The sequence below is a fragment of the Stegodyphus dumicola genome, chromosome 3, assembly GCF_044657685.1.
Source record: "Stegodyphus dumicola isolate Sdum_Otavi_A_Nest chromosome 3, ASM4465768v1".
Lineage (NCBI taxonomy): Eukaryota > Metazoa > Arthropoda > Arachnida > Araneae > Eresidae > Stegodyphus > Stegodyphus dumicola.
The window spans coordinates 32135529-32161069 of record NC_140770.1 but is presented as its reverse complement, the minus strand read 5'-3'; the positions used below and the strand labels follow the sequence as shown (position 1 = coordinate 32161069).

Below are 25541 nucleotides of genomic sequence, written 5' to 3'. Positions count from 1 at the left end.
AATTGCACAAAAATGGCATCGCGCACTCCCTTGACTTTGTCCATGTACATATCGACTTATTTTCACTTAAACAAATTCAAAGAATTGCACAAACTAGGCTCTGCGCTTTCCCTAAACTTTGTCCATGTATACATCAACCTATATTCACTTAAAAAGTCAAAGGAGCAGCCAGCAAAAAAATATATAATTTCAATAAACTACATTTTAAATCAAACAATGAAATAACATGAAAAAGGAAATTCCTCTTTGCACTACACAAAGGAAATATCCATTTACCTTATTTACGAATTAACATGTCTTCAGTCAAACAAAATTCCTTAACAGCATCTAAAAATCTCCTAAAATGATCTGAAGTAGAATCTGTATACTGGCGTCACCACATAAATTCACAAAATAGGAGTCAAAAATTTCCTCCGTAGCAACGTTCGACCGTATGCATTTCTGATGCATACGGTCATATGCATTTCTGACGTTCCACCATGCACATTTCCTTCCTACAAAGAAGGCACCTAACCTTCATTTACACACCAGTCAAGTAATGCTCTTTCCCCCTTTCTTTACAAATCATACAGAAACTTCAAATTAATCTTACCACATTCAGCCATTTTACCATCTAAACCACAAAATAAGCAATATACTTCCTAACCAACACACACACACACCACAAGCCCTTACGAATTTACTGCAAGCATAAAACCAATTACCGTATTTGACGTCATATAAGATGCACTTTTTTTCCTAAATTTGGTCTCAAAAAAAAGTTACTTGTGTCTTATATGTGAAGGACACAGGTTAACTTTCAATACTGAATGCTATTTTTAGCCCAGATAAAGGTCTAGACACACATAACTTTTTCTACATCTACATGTGTGTGGCCTTTTAAATAAGGGTGCGTCTTATATGCCAGTGCATCTTATATGCCGTCAAATACGGTATGTCATAATAGGGTTTCCATAACATTCAACTACTCAGGCTACCATAAATGAAACAACTTTGCGATAATACAAAGGGTACCCTTCGTTCTACTCTAACCAGAATCATATACCTACACCCAGAAGCAGGAGCTTTCGTTGTTATCTCCTCCCCTTCCTTTAACTAAACAGTACAAAGACAAAACAATAAGCTTTCAAATTTTACATCACGCCCAAAAGGATGTTTTTATAACCTTTTGTGTGTTACATTTAGTTATTAAATGTTCTTTGCACTTAAACCATAAAATTCAATTCAACAGCAATATCGCAAAATAATTTTAAAATGAGCATATCTTTAGAATTTCTGATACACAGTCTTACGCCCTGGAGATAAAAGCTTCCCCCCCCGTACAGTTTTGTCATTACTCACCTTGAAATCATTGAGTTTGTTAATCAATAAATCATTGAAGTGTTACAAAATATGAAATGGATAAAATAAATTTCAAATTAAGGCTTATAGATGCCCATATTTGTGGAAGATTATGTTATTCAAAATTTGATGGCTGTAGGTACCATTGTTTTATCACAATGCGAGAAACATACATACATTTGTGCAGATCCTTCATTATTTAATTTCTTTAAATATAACACAGGGCAATAATATTTGGTGGCAACAGTTTGAAAAATGAACTGGCATTCAAAGTTTTCAATGCAAGATGCCAAAATGAAACTAATAGCCCTAAGTAACACATTTTTTAGCTCTTGCAATATTCTGGGTCACGCAGGCTAAATATAAAATTGTGGAGTGCAAACAGATCTGCATGGAGACACTACCAAAATTTCAAGGGATAATATTAGAAGTTAAGCATGGAATCAGGTATGTCCTCGGATGTTATGAAGTTTTAAACTTAAATGTTTTATATTCTTGGTAAACATGAAGGGGCATAAATCTTCAGTTGGCCATGCAGTGTTGAAAATCATAGCTACAATTCAGCATGGAAATAATACATAAAATAATGTTTATGTTGAATTTATTTGCATTTATGTTTGGCAATTTTGATTTAAAATTTTTCATAGTTAAACAACTCTACAATCTTATTTTTACTTAAAATGATCAAGAACTAAAAACAACTATTTCATGTTGTTTTTAGTTCATGTATTTTTATCACCTATAAAGTAAAAAAAAATTTAGTCCAATTTCGTTTTGGTATTTTGCGTTGAAAACTTAAATGTCTGTTTCACTTTTCAAATTGTTGCCACCAAATATTATTGCCATGTGTTATATTTTAAGAAATTAAATAATGAAGAATCTGCATAAATGAATGTATGTTTCTTATATTGTGATAAAACAACGGTCCCTAGAGCCATCAAATTTTGAATAACATATGTCTCTATCCGAATATGGGCATCTGGAAGACCAAATTTGGAAAATTTTTTTCATATTTTGTAAAGCATTTATGAGTTTTTGATTAAGAAATTAATCGATTTCAAAGTGAAAAATGGAACACTTCAGAAAAAAATTTTTTTTTTTTTATCTCTAGCCGCGAGATTGTGTATCAGAAATTCTAAAGATATGCACTTTTTGATATTGCTGTTGAATCGAATTTTATGGTTTAAGTGCGAAGAACATGATATTTAATAAAGGTAACACACGAAATGTTAAAAAAAAACACCCATTTGTGCATAAAATAAAAACTGAAAGCTTTCAGGTTTTTTGGCGGGTTTTCATCCACAAAGAACCCGTTGGCGCTTCGGGTCCTATAACTGCTGTGTCGAGAATACCGACTAATTTGTCAATTAAAATTTTTTCGTTTTCAATAACCTCTGTTACTTTCTTCGCTATCGGAAGCGAATTATAATGACGAGGAATTTGATTTAAATCATATCAAAGATGGAGTACATCAAGATAAAATACTACATTTAATAAGGAATTATAAGCCAAATAAAATAAAAACATCTGCCCTGAAGATAAGGATAGTGCTGACAGATCAACTTCCAATTCATTGCGCGACGCCCCAGGGTTAAAGATAAACAAAGTTTAGATAAACAAACGTTAAAGTTTAGATAAACAAAGGATATGCCTTTATCCATTTTTTGTAGCAATTCCACTTTTTGTTTAATGAACTTTGAAACATACTTTCGCTTTGTAGATCCTTTACATATTAATAAATATATATCAGAAATTCTATTTGACATAATCGAAAGTTCAAGCTTACTTTTATAAAATCGCTCTAACAATCTGCAAAAAATAATAAGCCGGATCCAATTCGAAGATTAAGGAACAACGCAATCTGCAACATTAACTGAAATAGATAATTAAATAATTTTAGCTTAGCTTATACTGTCCGTTATACATTAAACGCTCATTCGTAAACGTATTTTGCGCACGCGCACAAGCATATTCTCAGCAGTAAAGGCCTTACGCGCATGCGTCAACGTGAAGCATGTGCACAAAGTTTGAAGCTTTGAGGTCCGGATTATAGATCATTCCGGATTATGGGTGCCCGAATTAACGACTTTTGACTGTATATGTTAAATATCTTATAACTTGACTTGTACACCGCTAAAATCATGGCTTCCATATGATAAATATCTTGCAACTTAAATATATCAAAGAATGTCTAACAATACATATTCTTTGACTATACACCGATAAAATCGTGGCCGATTAGCCAAAGAAAGACAGGTTAATCTTTGGATTATGGTAACTTGGCGATTTTTTGGCGACTAACCCTGCTATAGCAACCTGCTAGTTTTGTTTTGGATGCCATTTTGTTTTCACAAGTAAAGGCTTTTTTTTTTTTTTTTAACTCAACATTTTTTCCAACAATCTGCTAGCCGAATTACGCTTATACTAGAACTTTTATCGAACAAAAATACTTAATCATGATGAAATACTTAATCAGATTAGGTGCGAAATTGGGAGAAAGTGCAGAATTGGCTACTGCTTGCCGCGTTTTTAAGACTAGCACATACACGGTATCATCCATGTACACATCAACCTATTTTCACTTAAAAAAAAATCTCAGAATTGCACAAAAATGGCATTGCGCACACTCTTGACTTTATTCATGTACACTGCTAAAGTCCTAGCTAGTAACCTTTATTGCCTTACCAAAATGTCGCCAAACAACCTGTTACCATATTCCAAAGATAAGCGGAAAGTCAATACATATTCTTTGGATTAGCCATTGGTGAGCTTGGCAAATAAATACGCATCGGCGCCAATGGATCCGCTGCGGAAAAATACAAATCATAAATATATTCAGTGAATGTAAATTACACAAACTTCTTTACTGTAAAACATTTGGTATAAGTATAGTTTAGGGTACCCCTTGGCGATTATTGGCGGTACATGGATACCGATTTGGAATTCTCCAACTCATTGCTTTGGCTTGCGAAGCGGCGATTTTTGCGCCAAAAATCCGTCCCTAGACAAAGCCAAAATAACAAGACAAACAATTGCACAAACTTGGTATCCATGTACACATCGACTTATTTTCACTTTAAAAAAAATCCGCGAATTGCACAAAATTGGCATTGTGCACTCCTTTGACTTTATCCATGTACACGACGACCTATTTTCACTTAAAAAATATCCCAGAATTGCACAAACTTGCATTGTGCACTCCCTTTACTTTGTCCACGTACACATCGATATATTTTCACTTACAAATTCAAAGGAGCACCAAATTCTACAATATAGGCAAACAAAAAATACATAATGTCAATAAAATACATTTTAAACCAAGCAAAGGGATAGCATAAGAAAATAAAGGCTGATCTTTAGAATATGGTAACTGGTAGTTTGGCGACATTTCGGAGGCTACATGGGACTTTGGTAATAATGTGAGCAGTACTCAGTTCCGATTACACATTATTTTGTGTGAGGGAAATGAGAGATCATGTGATATGTCATGTGATATTAATGGACGAATTACGGTTCTTTAATCGGAAAAGGGGGGAAATCGGGAAAAAATCTGGAAATTTTGTATTTGGCTTTATTCTGTGTTGTGTGAAACAGTGTTCGTTAATTTTTGGATCCATTGGCCCTAACTAAAGTGAATTCAAAATGGGTATTTAGTGAGATTGAAAGGGGTAGTAATAAGTGTTTCTTTAAGGTTGTGCGAGATAGAAGTAAAGATGTTTTATTAAGTTATTTATTTTACCTGGTACCTTGGTGTGAACTATAAGTATGATTTTAAAGATCCTGAAACAGAAATAAGAAAAGTTTATCGGACACGTAATCAAGATTCTGAAGAAGAATAGGTAAGTTAGTATTTTTAATTATTTGAAGATATTATTTTTATGCATTGTTCTAAATGTAAGGTGGAAGTAAAGTAATTTACGTAAACGTGCATGGAAATAATTTAAATATTTGACACTAAGTATTTGTAACCATTTGTAATGTTTGCGGTATGAACTTTCTGCGCATGCGCCGCATTGACACGTGCGCATAGGCGTTTATGCGTGCGCGTAAGACCTTTTACGACTGCGCATATGAGTGTGCGCAAGTGCAGAATACGTTTTTGCATGCACGTTTTATGTATAATGGACGTATAAGCTAAAATTATCTAATTATCTATTTCAGTTAATGTTGATGATTGCGTTGTTCCTTAATTTTCGAATTGGATCCGGCTTATTATTTTGTGCAGACTGTAAGAGCAATTTTATAAAAGTAAGCTTAAACTTTCGATTATATCAAATAGAATTTCCAATATATATTTGTTAATATGAAAAGGATCTAAAGCGAAAGTATGTTTTGAAATCCGAAATCTGTTTATCAATTTCACGCTGCTCGCCGTGGCGGGCGCGTAATGAATTGGAAGTTGATATGTCAGCACTATCCTTATCTTCAGCGCAGATGTTTTTATTTTATTTGGCTTATAATTCCTTACCAAATGTAGTATTTCATATGATTTAAAACAAGTTCCTCGTCATTATAGTTCGCTTTCGATAGCAAAGAAAGTGACAGAGGTTATTGAAAACGAAAAAATTTCGATTGACAAATTAGTCGGTGTTCTCGATATAGCAATTATAGGACTTGAACAGCGGAACTTTGTAACTGAACAAGAAATTATGTCTGTTTAATAGAATTAAAGAGAAAGTATTATCACATGAAACGAAGCAAAACTTAAACAACTTACATTGAAAGAAATGTTTAATAAAGTAAACAAATAAATATGAAGCTTTTTCTTTTTGCAAATTTTGATACCCTTTAGATCATAATTGTTCTTTATTTCATAAATTACGGTTTCATATCTTTAATTTTAGAATTTCTGCATGCCATCTTACGAGATTTAAACTGATGATCTATAATCCGGAATCGCCGAAGTCCCGACGAGTCCAGATTAACGACTTTTGACTGTATACTTTTTCGCGATCAGGTAATTTCATATATGTTCTTTTTACCGGGTTTAAAGATTTAGAAAATTGTTATGCATTTTCGTGAAATTTTTCTAATTTATGAGAAAAAAGCAGTGTAACACGTAATTGTAACACACGTATTTGTAAGTATTTGTAATGCTTGCGGTATGAATTCGTTGGTGACGTGTATAATATAATAGATGATTTAGAGGTAAAAGTTTTTGGATATTTTATTTATTTTATATGTGGAAATGTTCATATTTGGGTATATACTTTTTCGAGATCAGGTAATTTCATATATGTTCTTTTTACCGAGTTTAAAGATTGAGAAAATTGTCATGTATTTTCGTGACATTTTTCTAATTTATGAGAAAAAAGCAGTGTACATGGATATAGTGAAGAGTGTGCGCAATGCCATTTTTGTGTAATTCTGGGATGTTTTCTTAAGTAAAAATAAGTCGGCGTGTACATGGTTTATGTGTATGTGTTATTTTGAAAAACGCGTAAGGAGTATGGTATTGTGCACTTTTTCCCTATTTTGCAGTGAATATTTGTCATGATTAAGCAGTTTTGTTAGATAAAATTTCTAGCATAAGTGTAATTCGGCTAGTAGATTGTTGGAAGAAGTGTTCAGTAGATAAAAAGAAAAGAAACATGTCTTTACTTTGTGAAGACAAAATGGCGGCGAGGAAAAAAATAGAGGGTTGCTGTAGGAGAGTTGGTCGCCAAATTTTCGCCAAAAAAACGCCAAGTTACCATAATGTAAAGATCAACCAAAATAAAAACATGTTATACATTTAAGCACTACCAAAGGCAAATATTCACTTACCATGATTTTCGAGTTCGATTCGTACATCCAGAGCCACGTAAAAATCAAAATATCAATCATACTCAAATGACTTTTTTTAAACCAGGTATTCTTTCTGATCGAACGCTTCACATAGTGACCATCTGAACCTTTCTTCCTTCAAATCCATCTAAACGGTTTTTACCTTCGACTAGACGCATATCCTTCCTACATACAGGACACTAATATTGGCTACTTAGTACCCTTCATTTACATACCAGTCAATTAAAGCTCTTTTCCCCTTTCACTCCAAATCATACAGAAACTTCAAATTAATCTTACTACATTCGGCCATTCTACCGTCTAAAGAATCAAAAATAAAGTTGCTTCTTAAGCAACACACACCACAAAAACGCTTACAAAACATCTCATGATTCAAAATTTCCCAGAATCATGCATCCGATTACGTCACAGTAGGGTTTCTATAACATTCAACTACTCAGGCTACCATAAATGAAACAACTTGGCGATAAATCAAACAACTTCGCCATAATACAAGGGATACCTTAAAGTCTACTCTACCCTCCGATGCACACGGGATTTGGCTACTTTTGGCGACTTTATGATGAGCAGTAAAAACGGGACATGTACGATGAGGAGGAAACAGGCCATTCAAAGAATATATATAGTCAGTGGCATAGCTAGGGTGGGGCAAGGGGGGACATCTGTCAACGGGCGCAGCATCCAAGGGGCGTCAAATTCATGCTACGAAATATTTTAATGAAATGTTTTCCATTTTTGGCACACAGAAAGGGGCGCAAATTTTTCAGTTGCCCCCGAGCGCTGGAAACTCTAGCTATGCCCCTGTATATAGTTATATATAGTATATATTATGTATGTACACATATAGTATATAGTGTATAGCATATAGACGTTCTTTAAATCATTTTTGGTGTTGGCGATAATTTTCAAAATCGCGACGTTCTTTGGATCATTTTTGGTGTTGGCGATAATTTTCAAAATCACGCCAAGGCTGCACCCTATACAAGGATTTTACTAGGATTAAACCCCCAAACATTTACATTCAGTTCAAAAAATCATCCTTGAACTAATCAGTTCTGACCAAGGGCTTCTGGCCTGCAATGGCCTATTCCTATCGATTTCGGGAATCACTTTTCGATCCTTGAAAAATAGCATTACATGAAAAACGATAAGCAATATGTTCGCATACAGCAGTTGAAGTTCAGATCATAAAATGAAAATACTGTAATACACAAGGGAGGTATTTAAATTATCTCTCGTTAAACTGTGAAAATGAATAAAAGCATTACTAAAAGATAAAGTTCAACTTACTTTCCATGCTAATATCAAATCCATCAACGAAACCAAATTCATAGCAAAATATAATATGCTGATAGCAAAAATAAAATTACCGTTCATAAAAAATTAATTTCGTACACAAAATTTCACAAACGAATGATATGAAATCATAGAGATGATCACTTATTTCATAATTTGTAGCAAAATAATTACTGTTTCTCATTTTGACAGTTTGCGAACCTTCAAATACTTATATTCAAATCACGTCAATAGGATTAGTTAATATGTTTGCTTAAAATAAAGACTGTAATGAATTCGGTGCTTTGAAATTGCAGTAAAACATCGAAAGGATTTAAATGCTAAATATGAATGCAATATCTTTTAGGATTTACCTCCTAACTTGTAAAGTAAATTTAAAGTAAAATTAAGAAGTGAACAAATAAACCGCCATCAACAAATAATGGTTATATTTTGATAGGAATGATCCCACATATTCATCCACAAGAACTTCAACCTCCAGAAGATTCCTTGAATTCTATGGTTATTTTAACAAATATTTTGCTCTTTGAAGGTATTAAAATTAAAATAAACCTCATCAGGAATGTCATGACATTCAAGTTATAAAACAAAATAAGCTATGCAACATTATAATTTTACGTAATGGAAGGTTTACCCTGTCCTAATAAAAGGATAGATATTGAAGCGCATTTACCGAAAGCATTTTCAGATAAATTTTTAGAAATCTTTACGTTATAAATTGATCCATTCATCTGTTTTCGATTAAATTGTTTAATTCGTATTTTCGACTTAGGAAATAAACTCAAAACTGAGGAACAATTAAGAAGGAAGGAAATTCTTCAACTCATCTCTTAAATGAACAGTAGATTTTAAAAACGCCCGTGCGACTTGTTTCTGTTTTAACTATTCATGGTTTCATTAAAGGGACGTGGTATTTGTACATTTAAAATTACTATGGATATTCTGCTTTTCTAACAAAATTTATCAGCTATATAAAATATTAGCAGAATATTTGCACGAAATTTATTTTTATTAAACAATGTCTGCAAAAGATTATTACACACCAGTGCGTCCACCTAGGGGTGCTAAAGTATCCAAAGACACGGTTAGTATCAATTAGCAAGCAAAGTACAGTTTGATTGGATGATGATAAAATAAATAATGTAATACTCAAAATATTGAATTCCATAATTAGTAGCCGTTCTACATATTAATAACTGTTTTGTATGCTTGGAGATGTAGAAAGTCCGAAATTTTAAATTTGAAGAAATATTTTTCCTTCAAATTTAGTGGTACTTCTATGGAAGAAAATCTTTCATTTATACAAACTCTTTTTATTTCAGTTTTTAACCACAGAAAATATGTCATGAATCAAAACAAGCTAGCTGATCATTTGTTTTTATATTTTCACTGTGCGACATATAAGGCAGCCTTTTTTTAATGGTCAAACTTCATTGCATATTGCATTGGTATTTACTTTAGTATTAGCTTAAAAATTTCAGAATTAATAATCAGTTTTTTTTTTTTTTTTTTTTTTTTTTTTTTTTTTATGCACTTAGTTAAAGCATGTAAACTGGAAGACATGCTGCTTGCTTTTTTGTATCATCTCAAATCATCATTACATAGTTAAAACTGGTAAAGAATAACTGAGATAAAGTGCAGAATTGCCCCACTTATATGTCATGTATCGATGTGTACATGGACAAGGGGATGCACAATGCCAAGTTTGTGCAATTCTGTGATATTTTTTTAAGTGAAAATAGGTCGATGTGTACGTGAATACCGAGTTTGTGCAATTCTTTGACTTGTTATTTTCAAGTTGATGTAGAATCGCCCACTTATATGGCGCGTAATTTTGAGAAACACGTGATGCAATGGATGATTCTGCACATTTCCCCATAACTGATTCGCATATAAATAACGAGTGTATTCAGAAACGTTTGTAAAATAAATTTAAATGGTATTTAGAAAGCAGATTGCAGTGGAAGATATCTCCGGACTTTTATGGCCTCAACAAAATGATGAAAAATTTATCAATAATTGATTAGATGCTTTAAAGCAAAGAATAAAAGTGGAGAATGGGAAGCAGTGTATCTTTCGGTTTTTTCAAAGGGAAAAATTGTACATTTTATTAATAAAATATCTTACTTTTTCTCAAGTACATTTTTTACACTTCACATGAAAGCAGGTAGTTTCTCTTAAAAGAAGTAAATTATTTCATATTCAAAATTTCACAAAAGACATTAGAAGTATGATTTCCATGGGGGGGGGGGAAATTCCTGATTTTGACTTATCAATAAAGGAATGTTAAGAAAATATTCTTTAAAAAATTCAAGAAAGGAACAACTTGCCAGAAAATTTGAGTTCAAGAAATTCGAATTTCATGAAAGATGAATGTTCGTTTGAAATAAATTTGTAATAATTGCTTTTTTATTAATGCAAACTTTCCAAATAGTCACTTAATTGATTACGAAAAAAGCATGAGAATTATCGCAAACACCTTGCAGATAATTTACCCTATCATAATATAATAGTCACCTGTTGCCAAATGACTAAAACAGCTAAACTTTTATAGCTCAACAAAGATTTGATTTCTGATGAAAAGTATACCACTTCCTTAGCTTGGCCCACATATTATAAAAATACGAACCAATGTCACTGAAAGTCCTCCATAAAAGCATTCATCTATTTAAGTAGATAATCCTCATGTCATTTTGTAATAATTGAGCAATAGCATTTTCTAAGTTTGGACATAAATAGAATGGAATTTTTGGCAGATTAGTGCATAATATTTTTGTGATTGAAGTTTTTCCTCTCTGGAAGCTTTAAAAAGTTTAATTTATTTTATGAAAACAATCTCACCCATATAGTTAACGGTCTTCATCTTATTTTGAAAATCTCTAACTGGAAGAATCTAAATTGGTTCAATTTTTAAACTAATAAAGCTAATAAGTCAATTTTCGAATAGCCATATTATATATTTAAAAGTAAAGTAGAAGGAAAATATGCTTTGTATAAATAAACTGAAAGCATTTTCATGAATAACTTCAGCAGAATTATAAGGAATACTTTTCTTTTGTGGTTTTTACACTGTCATTACATGTTAAATGTCACTTAAATTAGGAAGGAAAAAACTCGTCACGTAAAAATTTATTCTGTAAAAAATATATTAAAGTAATTTTCTTCAGGTTGAAAAGTGGTTTTATTGTTTTTCCTAAACAAATTCCATATCCTGGCAAAATAAAAATTGTGATCAATTGATAGTTATGGTGCTATATACTATATGTACATGTAAATACATAAATATTGTATATTGTTTTTTCCAGATATATATATTATATATATATCATTTTACTTTACTAAAATATAATATTCAATTTTGTAATTTACGAATTTCTTCCCCCTTATCATGTATTATCAGCTTGTACTTTATAAACCTGATACCCCTTCAATTATGGGGAATGTCGCAACGCACAATGAATTGGAATTTGATCTGTCAGCACTATCCTTATCTTCAGGGAAGATGTTTTTATTTTATTTGGCTTATAATTCCTTACTAAATGTAGTATTTCATCTCGATGTACTCCGTCTCTGATGTGAATTAAATGAAATTCCTCGTCATTATAATTCGCTTCCGATAGTGAAGAGAGTGACACAGAGGTTATTGAAAACCAAAAAATTTCGATTGACAAATTAGTCGGTACTCTCGACACGGCAGTTATATGACTTGAACAGCAGAACTTTGTAACTGAACAAGAAATTATGTCTGTTTAATAGAATTAAAGAGAAAGTATTATCACATAAAACGAAGCAACTTAAACAACTTACATTGATAGAAATGTTTAATAAAGTAAACAAATAAATATTAAGGTTCTTTTTTTTTTTTTTTTTTTTTTTTTTTTTCAAATTTTGATACCTTTTAGATCATAATTGGGCTGATCTTTTGAATATGGTAACTGGTAGTTTGGCGACATTTTGGAGGCGATAAAGGTTACTACCTAGGACTTTGGGAATAATGTGAGAAGTACTCAGTTCCGATTACACATTATTTTGTGTGAGGGAAATGAGAGATCATGAGATACGTCATGTGACATTAATGGATGAATTACAGTTCTTTAATCGGAAAAGGGGGAATTTGGAAAACTGTAGTACTATATTATTTTGTATTAACCCTTTGCAGCATGGTGGGTCAATATATGTCCCATCTGACTAATATTTATTTTCTCACTTAGCAATTTCCGTTAGAAATTTTCTAATCTTTTAAAAATAATCTATTTTAGTTATTATTTTTCTCAGTATATGTTACTACTATACCAGGGATTAAGTTTATAAGCAAAAAATATTCAAAATAGGATCACAAGAGTGATATCCATGTATCTCGCATTTTTCCATATTTTAAAAATTTTGGTATACAATTTATGATATGTATGATTCTTTTTAATATTCAAAGGTATTTTATTTTCAAAAATCTTAATTGGATTCAATATTTTATAACATTAATTTTGCAGTTGAAATAAGTGGGTTAAAATTTGTCCCACCACACACTTGAATTTCCGCTCAATAGATGGCAGCACTCACGATTATTTTTTCTTTTCTTTTTCGCATCTACTTTTTTCGTGATTGTGCGCGCTTTTACATCCGTTGTATGCTCTGATGTGCTAAAATGTCTACAAAAAAATTAACAACTCAGGAAGCTTTGGATCTTTTTGCTGAATTGCCATCCGATTGTGACTCAAATACTTCAGATGTCAGTTCTGATTTAGATGAAATTGAAATCCAGGAGAGAATAACTGAGGTTGAAGTTATTGCTGAAGAAGAAACGGAAGTAGTTATAATTTGTTTCGCTTTTTAAAGACACAGACCCATCTATGCATGTGGCACTGTAAATATGGATCGGAAATATCTACCCAAATTTTAAAAGACAAATTTATGTCAAGAGAATATATAGACTTTTCAGTTAGCGATGATTCAATTTATTGCATAAAATGGAAGGATAAAAGATCCGTTTCTATCCTGTCTTGCTTGGAAAAGGCAACTGAAATGAAAGAAATTAATAGAAAAGAGCGAGATGGAAAGACAAAAAAAAAAAAAGAGAAAAAAGTACTGTGCCCAAACAGCATTAATCCATACAATAAGAATATGGGATATGTCGACTGATTGATCAACTGACAGACTATATGAAATAGACCGCAAAAGCAAGAAATGGTGGCACATGATTTTTTTTTTACTTTTTAGATGCAAGTATAGTAAACACATTTAGTCAAGTTTGTTTGATCAACTGACAGACTATATGAAATAGACCGCAAAAGCAAGAAATGGTGGCACACGATTTTTTTTTTACTTTTTAGATGCGAGTATAGTAAACACATTTAGTCAAGTTTGTTCGCGAGCCTGATCATGATGTAAAAACAATGAAAGATTTTCTTCCCTCAGTTATAGAAGGTCTAATGGCACTTGCAGGCAAGAAAGAGCTGAAAAGAAAACTGAAATCCCCAGTTCAAATAAAAACTAAAATCCCGTTCATACAACCAGAAAAAAGACTAAAAAATGTAGGTAAAACGCCAAAGAGAACGAGCAGGAGAAGAAGTGCATATTGCAGCATATCGAAAGAAGAACGACGAGCATTTTGGATCTGTGAAACATGTGAAGAACAAAAGAATGAAACAACATGTTTTTCAAAGTTTCATGAAAAATGATTTTTTTTCAATTTTAATCATATATAAATGTTTTTGAATCAAGTGCCAATTTTAATATTTTATTTAGTATCATATGTACGAGTATCAAATTTTAATCTTAAAATAATATTCAAGAAAATATTTTCTTTTGTTCCTAAAATTTAAAAATATTAAATATATACTATATGCAAAATGTGCATATGCAAAATTTTACAAGTCATGCATATATGCAAAAAGTACAAAATGCATTTTAGTGTGTTTATTATGAATATTTTAGAATGCACGCTTTATTTTGTTTATTCATTCCACATAGGATTTTTTTTTCCTGCTGTACACCAATATGCTATAAGACATGTGCTAGTTGCATGGTGGGACAAACGGTATCCCACCTTCCACCGTAAAAAATAAAAGCGCAGAATTTTTTTCAAGCCTTAAAGGCACTTAAGTAAGTCCATCTGACTTATTCTAAGGCATTTTTTTAAAGATTAAAATATATTTTAAATATGCGTGTCGCAAAGGGTTAAGCTTCATTGTGTGTTGTATGAAATAGTGGAGGTGTGCGTGCCACGTAATGAAGATTATAAAGATTAGGTAAGTTAGTATTTTTAATCATTTGAGGATATTATTTTTATGCATTATTCTAAATGTAAGGAGTAAATAAATTTATATGGTATTATTGAAAAATATAATTAATTTTTAATCATTTGAGGATATTATTTTTATGCATTATTCTAAATGTAAGGAGTAAATAAATTTATATGGTATTATTGAAAAATTGTTATTAGCAATGATTTAGTTTAAAGTAATTAGGATTGTAATCTAATTTTTATTAATTTAATGTATGTGCTTATTTATATTTTAAGTAGTGTTTTTTAATTTAATTATATTTTAATTTAATGATCGTGATTTTGTGAGTTATATGTTTGTAGTATTTTAGAATACGTTGAGTATTTTCATGCATTTTCGTGAAATTTTTCTAATTTATGAGAAAAAAGCAGTGTACATGGATATAGTGAAGAGTGTGCGCAATGCCATTTTTGTGCAATTCTGGGATGTTTTTTTAAGTAAAAATAAGTCGACGTGTACATGGTTTAGTGATATGTTAATTAAATGATAGTTATTTTGTGAATTTTATGTTTGTAGGGATTTGGTATACATTTCAGTTGAACTAAACGTGTATGGAAATAATTTAAATATTTGACACTAAGTATTTGTAACCATTTGTAATGTTTGCGGTATGAATTCGTTGGTGACGTTTATAATATAATAGGTAATTTAGAGGTAAAAGTTTTTGGATATTTTATTTATTTTATACGTGGAAATGTTCATTCTTGGAAAGGGTATATACTTTTTCGCGATCAGGTAATTTCATATGTGCTTTTTACCGAGTTTAAAGATTCACAGAATTTTTTTGCATTTTCATGCAAATTTTTGTAATTTATGAGAAAATAACAGTGTAGATGGATAAAGTTAAGAGTGTGTGCAATGCCATTTTTGTGCAATTCTGGGATGTTTTTTTAAGTAAAAATAGGTCAACGTGTAAATAGTTTATGTGTATGTGCTATTCTGAAAAACGCGCAAGGAGTTTGCGATTGTGCACTTTTTCCCAATTTTGCAGTTAATATTTGTCATGATTAAGCAGTTTTGTTACATAAAATTTCTAGCGTAAGTGTAATTCGGCTAGTAGATTGTTGGAAAAAGTGTTCAGTAAATAAAAAGAAAAGAAACATGTCTTTACTTCGTGAAGACAAAATGGCGGCGAAAAAAAAAATAGAAAGTTGCTGTAGCAGAGTTGGTCGTCAAATTTTCGCCAAAAAATCGCCAAGTTACCATAATCCAAAGAGCAACCCATAATTGTTCTTTATTTCATAAATTATGGTTTCACATTTTTAATTTTATAATTTCTGCATGCCATCTTACCAGATTTAAACTGATGATCTATTGTCCGGAAAAATCGATAATCCGCAATCGACGAAGTCCCGACGAGTCCTGATTCAAGACTTTTGACTGTATTAAGAATTAATTCATTTTAGGCTGAGCCAACTTAAATAAAATGTTGAGTTTTATATTTCTGTGGTAATTTTCATCTTGTAATTATCATACAAATATAAAATTAAGCAAAAATTAACCTTTTATTTGAGTTATTTCTATGGAATTCGAAGGATAAAAAGAGTGTTTATTATTTGTTGAAATCAGCTAATGTGTGTAAAAACTTATATATATTATGTTCTGTGGGTAAAAAACATTTTTATTTGATTGATAGAATTTTAAAGATATAAACATTTATTTCTATTTATCAAAAAATTCCAGACATTCTACCTTTCGAAATAAATCTGAGCATGTGGCTTAGGTAAAAATTTCAGTAAAGTGCAGAATCACCCACTTATTTGTTTAGCGCTTTTTACAAAAGTAAGAAGAATTTAATTTTTGTCAATTTTCTTTGACTTTTTACATGAAATTAGGTCAATGTGTACATGGATAAAGTCAAGAAAGTGCGCAATGCCATTTTTGTGCAATTCTGGGATGTTTTTTAAGTGAAAATAGGTCGATGTGTACATGAATACCGAGTATGTGCAATTCTTAAAAATGCGCCAAGCAGTGGGTAATTTCGCACTTTCCTTAAAAATTTAAATGTCAAAAACATTAATTAATTAGCTAAATAAAAATTAATAAAAAAATGAAATGTTGTATTCAGTAAGCATCAGTCGTGCAATTTTTAAGCTACGCCTTTCATGTAAGCTATAAAACTTCTACTCGTAGCTGAAGTAATAAAAATATATGTGAAAAGATTTTAGTGTTGAACATTTTAAAATTTATGTATATAGCCTCATTTAATTCACTCTGTCATTATATGTCTTGAGTTTTTCTTGTGTTTCACTGAATGGTAATAGTAGTAAGTTTAAGTATAGTAATTAAGTGTGTATGTTTTTATTGCTATTATTTTTTATTTGTACATATACTACTATAATAACAATATGTATTCTAACTGCTGTATATGTGTAACATGTAAATTTTATGGATAATTTATATAATAACTGCTATATTTAGCAATTACTTAAGCAAGATATAGTCATTTGCATAATAAGATGCATTTAAAGAAAATAACATTGTAAGAGTAAAATTACACTCATAAGTATGTCTCAGGCTGCTTCGAATACAGTTTGAACTTAGGTTTTGAAAATCCATAAGTACTACATTTAATCACTCAGCACAGTAATTTGAAGCTCCAGTCTAACGCACTGCATTTTGGGATCCGGATCCACGGGCAATTGTACTCGTAGCCTGTCTCTATAGCATCAAATTGAGAAATGGAGGGGGAAAGAAATAAAAAGAAAGTCTCTCTTTAAATTGAAAGAAATTTTTTAGAATAAAGAATAATGATTTTTGCACACGATTTAAGCAAAATTTAAAATAACAATAATTAAGAAAATGAAATGCTTTTTTTTGTAAGCTTAAGTTCTCAAAGGTACTGCTTTACATTTTATATTAAGAATTAAAAGAGATTAAGAAAATATTCTGTGCTATAATTATAAAAATAATTTATTCTGTTCTTTAGCTTTTGTTGAACTTCACAGTGATATTTTTTCATTTTTACACACACATGCAGACAAAATACATAAGCAAAATGAAATAAAATAGTAAGTAAGTAAAATTTTCAGATTTACCACTGAAACGTTACGGATAGTCTCTTAATCTGAGATCAGAAAATATTTGTTTTCATCTTACTAAAACAAGGTAATGATCAAAATTATGGACAGACATATTTTTCAAACATCTATATTAAAAAAAACCCTAGACTCAAATACTTGACTTGATTTATTATAATTAGGATCAATACTTATTATAATTGTAATCATGCATTTTTATATTTATAAAAATCATATCTCCTTTTATGTATGTGGGCTTTTATCAGTGTGGGTTTATACCAATGCCGGCTTTTATCTATGTGCGCTTTCATCCATATGGATATTTGACATATGGGCAATTATCAGAGTTTTTTTTTTTTTTTTTTTTTTCTCTTTCAAGAGGGGAGTATTGCTTGCTCTTTCATGCAGTGGTCTTTTATCAGGGAACTGTTGATATTTTTTTTTTTTTTTTTTTTAATCTTATTGATCGAATAGTTGACAAAATGGCTTAAGTACATAAAAAATTAGTCTGTATAGGTGACATGAAAAGGTTAGTGATATGTTTTGAAATTTAGCTTCCATTTTTTATTTGTTTATTTCTGAGAGACGTACAAGAAACATCTGCAAATATATTAACTTTAAGGTACTGCATGGTTATGCAAAGTTTGGTTTAAGTTGGTGAGTCCAACATTATGTTTTCTACTTTTTAGTATTTTTCTTGTATTTTACGCATTAAAATGTTTAATACTTTTCTGTTATCAGGATTGGATTCAGAAATGCACATATGTATGCACACACATATATATCTAAATCCATTCTGGATAACAGAAAATTGCCATAAATATCCAGTTGTGTGCTTATTTATAACCCTATTTATAACATAATTAAATTTTTAAATTGCTTTTGTATTACTTCTCTCTAAGAGTGGACGTCTTATGAATATAATTGCGGAGCTGTCTGTTAGCAAGAACAATGATGATAGAAAAAAAAAGATGCAACAGCTCAAGAAAGACTTTGAAGTCAGTGATTTCAAATTAATTCAACTCATTGCAGGTGAGTTTAACTTAATTTAATGTCATAGAAACATTTCTAAAGAAATACAAATATTGCACCATATCAAGAATTTACACTGCATAATTGTATTGAAAATAAGCAAAGTTATGAAAATATCTAGGTAGTTTTTGTAGGCAATTTATGTTAAGCATTCTGAGTCATGAAGTTAAGAGAGGAAGGAAGGGCCAAACTGGCACTACAAGTGAAGCACTGCTCCGAGGCTTTGGTCTCCAGATGGGGTGTTTTTGTTTACATTCAGAAGCTGCCTTGACAGTGCTGTGATAGTATTTCAACACATGACAGTTCCAAACAAATCGAAAAACGGGACACTTCGGCATAAAAGAAACATTCATAGTGTGATGGATAATAGCAATTTGTATAGTTTAGTGACATTTATGCAAAAATCACATCACACAACAACGATTTTGCTTATGAATTTGTTTTATGAAATTCTAAGCTGTCGAACTACAGAAATATAGATTTTAGAAAAAATGTTATAATTTCTTAAAGAATGAACCATACCTTATGGTACCTTTAAAATTGTATGCGTCTTTCAATACCCTTGATAGAGTATTCGCTACTTTTATTTTGTGTTCCAAATGTTTTAAATAATTTTTTTCATCCACATATTATTGTGACATGTACTTTTTAAAAATTTTTAAAGGAGAGGCTTTATAGTTGCTCATTTTAAACTCATCATTTTATTTTTATATAACTGAAAAATAATCACTCAGGGCTTACATGTTTTACTTATTTGAGTTAATTAAAAAATAAAATTACCACCAAATGCTGCAATCCTCATCAAAATTAATAAATATACACACAGATAAGCGAATAAGTTAAATTTTCCTTGATTTGTAACCACTTTACACAAATGTGTGGAACAGAAGATGGATACATTTGCGAACTCGGCAAATGAAGCAATATTATGCAGAGTAAGGCATTCAAGATTGCGATCAGATGACAGTGTGGTTAATGTTTAAATGTGAAATGGATAGTTATTATTTATTATATTATCAGAGAATTATTAAACTGCATAAAATTGCTAAAACAGGTATTGTGTGCTCTGCCAAAAAGAAGATTTGAATTTGATAATGAATTTATCCTAAAACATGTTTGAAGTCAAAAGTTTAAAACTTGATGGCTAAATGTAAGTATAAAATTATGCATGTTAAAATATTTGTAATTAGGCACATAAGTCAGGCTAAATTTTTATTAAATAGAGTAAAGCATGCAAAGGCTATCTGCCTAAAGAGAGAGATGCCATCGTGGAGGAATTTCAAAGAAAAACTTACCTTTGAGTGGGTATTAAAAATAATGCATGTAATTTTCTTTCAAATTATATTTATGCATATTTCTTATGTAAAAATTTCAGGTATATGCTAAATTATTGTAAATTACTTTACTCGAAAAATATAGTATATCCACAGAAATTAATATTTGCACATACCAAAAATGAAAAATATGAAATATGTATGGATATTTATGCATATGACTGAAAAAAGCATGTATCTGCCTTTAACAAAATGCATAAATATTTATTAACCCTTTCGTGTCTAATGGGACACATACGTCCCAAGCAAATTTCAAAAAATGCTTTTCGGATAGAAACGCTTCTCTGTCTAATAGGAGACTTTCCCACCAGTCCTGCCAATATTTTTGAAGGTCAATATTTTGAAGGTCATTTCGGGTCAAGGAACATGAGGCATATGTTAGAAAAAAGGAAACACAGAAGTCTTCTGTTGCTCAACATTGTTGGTCCGAAAATCACACTTTCAATTTTTATGCTGCCAAAATTATTCAAAAAACATCTTCCATTGGAGAACTGGATTTTCTAGAGGCATTTAACATTCATAAAAATTTTTCTGGTCTAGTTAACGATCCTAATTCCAATCCAAATTTGCCTTCGGCCTTTAAAGAAATTATGTTTTAGTTCTGGTTTCACCAACAGATGGTGCCACTTGCTTATTCTTGTCCAGGCTTTCTTATCTTATCTAATCATTATTTCCTATCTTGTTCATTTGCGGTTTCGCAGCTGAGGATAGTGGTTCGGTAAAACCATCGAAACTAGTCCTGTGAAAATTTTGTAAATATAACGCTGATTTTTGTTGTTTGACTTCTGAATTATCGGCGTGTTATTGTGTCTTAATTATTTTTTAAGGTATTTTCATTCACAGAACATAGATGGCACTACCGTACATAATGCAATTCCCACATTTTTTAAGTGTTGTAGCAGCTCATTCCATTCACAACGAATGTAAATAGTTTAGTTTTGGAAAATACCCCCTATTTTTGATTAAATATTGATTTATCCATAAATCTAAGGCCAGGTAAGTTACTCACTAAGTGGATTACCTCTAATGAACTGGTAAGTGGCAAAGTTTTACTTCTGTTTTTATTATCGGGACATATGTGTCCCCTCTCATGTTGGACAGTGGGAACACATTGTCCCAACAGTCCTATGTGATCATTTCTCTAGATATTATATTTTTCAGTTACTTTTGAAATAATGCTTATTATTTTTAATTTAGACACAAATTAATTCAATCTAAAATGACTCGACGCTGGGGACTTACTAATGAAGAAATCAAAAAAATTTTAGAAGAGTCAGATGACGAAGATATTAATTTGGATGATGAAATAGACGATCCCAATTTCCAAGATCCAACATACAATTTGCAGTACTCATCCGATTCAGACGAGTGTGAAATGAATATCGATCATGATACCATTCCCCAAAATACAAAGAACAGCAATTCTTTGATTGATACTGATATGGCATCACTTTCATTAGTTAATGAGATACCATCAGCTAATGCTTCAGGCTGCAAACCAATCTTATGGTTTCATGCAGATTCAACTTTTCAACCTCGAATGACAATTCCACCAGAGTCATCGCCTAGTTTTTTTATTCAACTTAAATCATTCAGCTACTGAATTGGACGTGTTTCTCAAGATATTTCCAAAAAGTCTTATGGTTTGGATCTCTCAACGCACAAACCAATGACTCAAAAAGTTAGGACAAATAATTCACCCTACAGACCCCTCTGAAATTATGCTTGTCATGTCTTACTATAGGGTGCCGAAATTCCCTCATTATTGGTCATCTAATCCTTCTTTGGGAAATTTCTTTAGCAATAAAAAATGCTATTTCAAGAGACAGATGTAAAATGTTGCTGTCGAAATTAGATTTTGCTGAACCAGAAAAGCCAGAAAATGCAAGTAAAACATGCAAGTACAATATTACAGTCAAAAGTCGTTAATTCGGACACCCATAATTCGGAATGATCTATAATCCGGACATCAAAACTAAAAACTTTCTGCGCATGCGCCACGTTGACACAAGCGCAGAGGCGTTCACGCGTGCACGTAAGACCTTTTACGACTGCGCATATGAGTGTGCGCAAGTGCAGAATACATTTTCGCGTGCGCATTTTATGTATAATGGACGTATAAGCTAAAATTATCTAATTATCTATTTCAGTTAATGTTGATGATTGCGTTGTTCCTTAATTTTCGAATTGCATCCGGCTTATTATTTTCTGCAGACTGTAAGAGCAATTTTATAAAAGTAAGCTTAAACTTTTGATTATATCAAATAGAATTTCCGATATATATTTGTTAATATGTAAAGGATCTAAAGCGAAAGTATGTTTTGAAATCCGAAATCTGTTTATCAATTTCACGCTGCTCGGCGGCGGGCGCCTAATGAATTGGAAGTTGATTTGTCAGCACTATCCTTATCTTCAGCGCAGATGTTTTTATTTTATTTGGCTTATAATTCCTTACCAAATGTAGTATTTCATCTCGATATGCTCCGTCTTTGATATGATTTAAAACAAGTTCCTCGTCATTATAATTTGCTTTCGATAGCAAAGAAAAGTGACAGAGGTTATTGAAAACAAAAAAATTTCGATTGACAAATTAGTCGGTGTTCTTGACACAGCAATTATAGGACTTGAACGGCGGAACTTTGTAACTGAACAAGAAATTATGTCTGTTTAATAGAATTAAAGAGAAAGTATTATCACATGAAACGAAGCAAAACTTAAACAACTTACATTGAAAGAAATGTTTAATAAAGTAAACAAATAAATATTAAGCTTTTTCTTTTTGCAAATTTTGATACCCTTTAGATCATAATTGTTCTTTATTTCATAAATTACGGTTTCATATTTTTTATTTTAGAATTTCTGCATGCCATCTTACGAGATTTAAACTGATGATCTATAATCCGGGAAAAATCGATAATCCGGAATCGCCGAAGTCCCGACGAGTCCGGATTAACGACTTTTGACTGTATATTGACAAGGTTGTTTCGTGCCTGAAACAAACCTTCAAACAGTGCCGAAGCGAAAGCTCATATCAATCTATTGATGAATCAGTGGCGAAATTCAAGGGACGTTCATCCCTCAAACAATATATTTCAATGAAACCCATGATAAGAGGGATAAAAATTTGGCAGCGATGTGATTCAAAAACAGGATATGTATATGACATGAACATTTATTCCGGAAAAGAAACGGGTGAAGTTCAAGGCACACTCAGGGAACAGGTAGTATCAAAGCTAACGGAGACAGTCCGAGGTAAAGATGTGATGCTTGCGTTTGACCAATTTTTTGCAAGCGTGTACTTGATGGAAACCCTGAAATTTCCTGCTGTTTGTACGTGCATCAAGACACGCAAAGATGTTTCTAATTTTGCAACAAAACTAAGCAAAAGGGGTGAGGCTGAGTTTCTCGTAACTAAAAATGGAACATTGTGTGCGAGGTGGCTTGATTCAAAGGAAGTGATGATGCTAAGTAATTGTCACGAAGCTAAATACGTAGTAATTGTCACGAAGTAAATCGCACCATGAAAGATGGAAGCAAAGAAGAATTTGAGTGCCCTGTGGCAATCAAATTCTATAACAAAATGAGAGGTGTAGACCTTGCAGATCAAGTGGCAAATGTCTATGAAATAGATCGAAAATCTTGCAAGTGGTGAAGAAAGTACTTTTTCGCCTATTGATGAGCGCAGTGGTCAACTTATGGATTGTGTACTGCGAACTCAAACATCGAAAAACCCCACTTCTTGATTTCATTGTACCTCTTGCAGAAGCCTTGATGGCGTCCGCAAAGCTCAACGCACAGTATCAACGCCGTAGAGGAACTGGACGCCCATCCAAAACATCACGAAGCTTACTCAGTATTGGTGAACATCTGCCAGTGACAACAAAAACATGACGGCGGTGCTGTAAATTTGCACAACAAAAGAAGGAATCATGCACTAAAATAATGTGCATGATGTGTAATGTCCCATTGTGCATTAATTGTTTCAAACCATACCATTCATAATTAAATTTTTATGACTAGAAAATCATTGGTTTTCTTTACAAAATTACTCATTGAAGACTACTGGGACACATATGTCCCAGTGGTCAGCACTGATGGGACATATATGTCCTGGTCCTAAATCAGTGTTCAAAATTTTTCTAAAAATATAACATCTTAGTTTTAGTTTTTAGCATTCTAGTGTGCCCTACTCATAGTTTATGTTATCAGAATTGTTCTGTTGTAAAAAAAAAAAAAAAAAAAAAAAGTCGCGAAAGGGTTAAATTATTTTAAAATGTATTTGAAATGAAGGATCTATTCATTCATAAACTCCTGTGAAAGCTACTGTGAAGAAATCTAATTATTAAATGTATCTAAATTTATAGTGATTCTATGAGATGCGTATTTAAGGAAGTAATAAAAAAGAGTTTTAGGATAGGTATTGTTGAAATTAAGGGTAAAAAAATCTGATAAGTATAATTAAAAAATTATTCCCTTACATTTTAGTTCTGAGCAAACTGTTCTGTGAAACGTATAGCATTTAATTCCATTCAGAATGAAATGTTGTTTAAAAAAATATTCTTCTCATATACTTAGGACTCTGAAATATTGTAGAAAAAGAAATTGTGTGCATTTTTATTTATATTTATGACATAATTATAATATATTTACATTCAGTCGTGTCAAAACTCATTGATCTTAATGGTAAATCACCCAATGTTTTGGTTACCACGAAGGGATCGTCAGTGCTTCAAAGTAGTGTATGGGGAAAGCCTGTTAGGGCCACTCCATCTTACTTCCTACCTCCATGTTCTGAGTTTTAAAAAAAAAATGTATTCACATTTGATAGTTCTGTTAACAAATTCTGTATTAATTCAAGTATTTGACAGCTGATAATGATTTTGAAACTGCAGTGTATTACATGTTTACCCATGCTGCACTAATGCCAACTGCTGATTATTGGATTTTTTAACATCTAGTTTATTTAGTGTTACCTTTTGGGGGGGGCGAAGGGAGCATAACATTAATTTTGGATCATCCAGAAGTTCTGCAGTTTTTTAAATGAAAGTGCATATTTCTTTTTAATTATTTTGTTACTGCTGATAAGGAGAAACCTTGATACCTTGATCAAAATGGATATTTAAATTACAGTCTTTTTTTTAACATTGTGTGATTTTAACATGTATTATGGTGTAATTTTTTTGTTTCAGTGTAATGCTAAAAATGGAGAACCCAAAAGTGATTATATTATTTTATTTTATTTTAAAAAAGGATATATTAGTCAGACTGCTCATAAAATTTGTGCTATGTATGGATAAAGTGCTGCTTTTAATGACACCATTCAAAGGAGGTTTGAGAAGTTTAAGCTCGGAAACATCGCCCTCAAAGACAATGCCTGCTCTTGGCAACTATCTTTTGCAAACAAGAACCTGTAAAAAGAAGCTATTATTGAAAATCCATTGTTACGGATT

General features: G+C 31.5%; 2 protein-coding genes across 5 annotated transcripts in view; one reads left to right on the top strand and one right to left on the bottom strand.

Moving 5' to 3' along the window:
• The window catches only part of LOC118203409 (uncharacterized), a 79648-nt gene extending 70763 nt beyond the window's left edge, over nt 1-8885 (bottom strand). Inside the window, exon 1 of one of the 3 annotated variants that reach the window (XM_085812713.1) lies at nt 8419-8885. In XM_085812713.1, the coding sequence (XP_085668839.1) occupies nt 8419-8425 (7 nt within the window). In that variant the 5' untranslated portion in view covers nt 8426-8885. The remainder of the gene's footprint in view (nt 1-8418) is intronic. The other 2 variants (XM_085812712.1, XM_085812714.1) reach the window with 2 other exon arrangements.
• A 367-nt stretch (nt 8886-9252) lies between these two features.
• Sec8 (exocyst complex component secretory 8) overlaps nt 9253-25541 on the top strand; it is a 63318-nt gene continuing 47029 nt past the window's right edge. The window contains exons 1-2 of one of the 2 annotated variants that reach the window (XM_085812710.1): nt 9253-9508; nt 18628-18757. In XM_085812710.1, coding sequence (XP_085668836.1) covers nt 9443-9508; nt 18628-18757 — 196 coding nt within the window. In that variant the 5' untranslated portion in view covers nt 9253-9442. The remainder of the gene's footprint in view (nt 9509-18627; nt 18758-25541) is intronic. The other variant, XM_085812711.1, reaches the window with a different exon arrangement.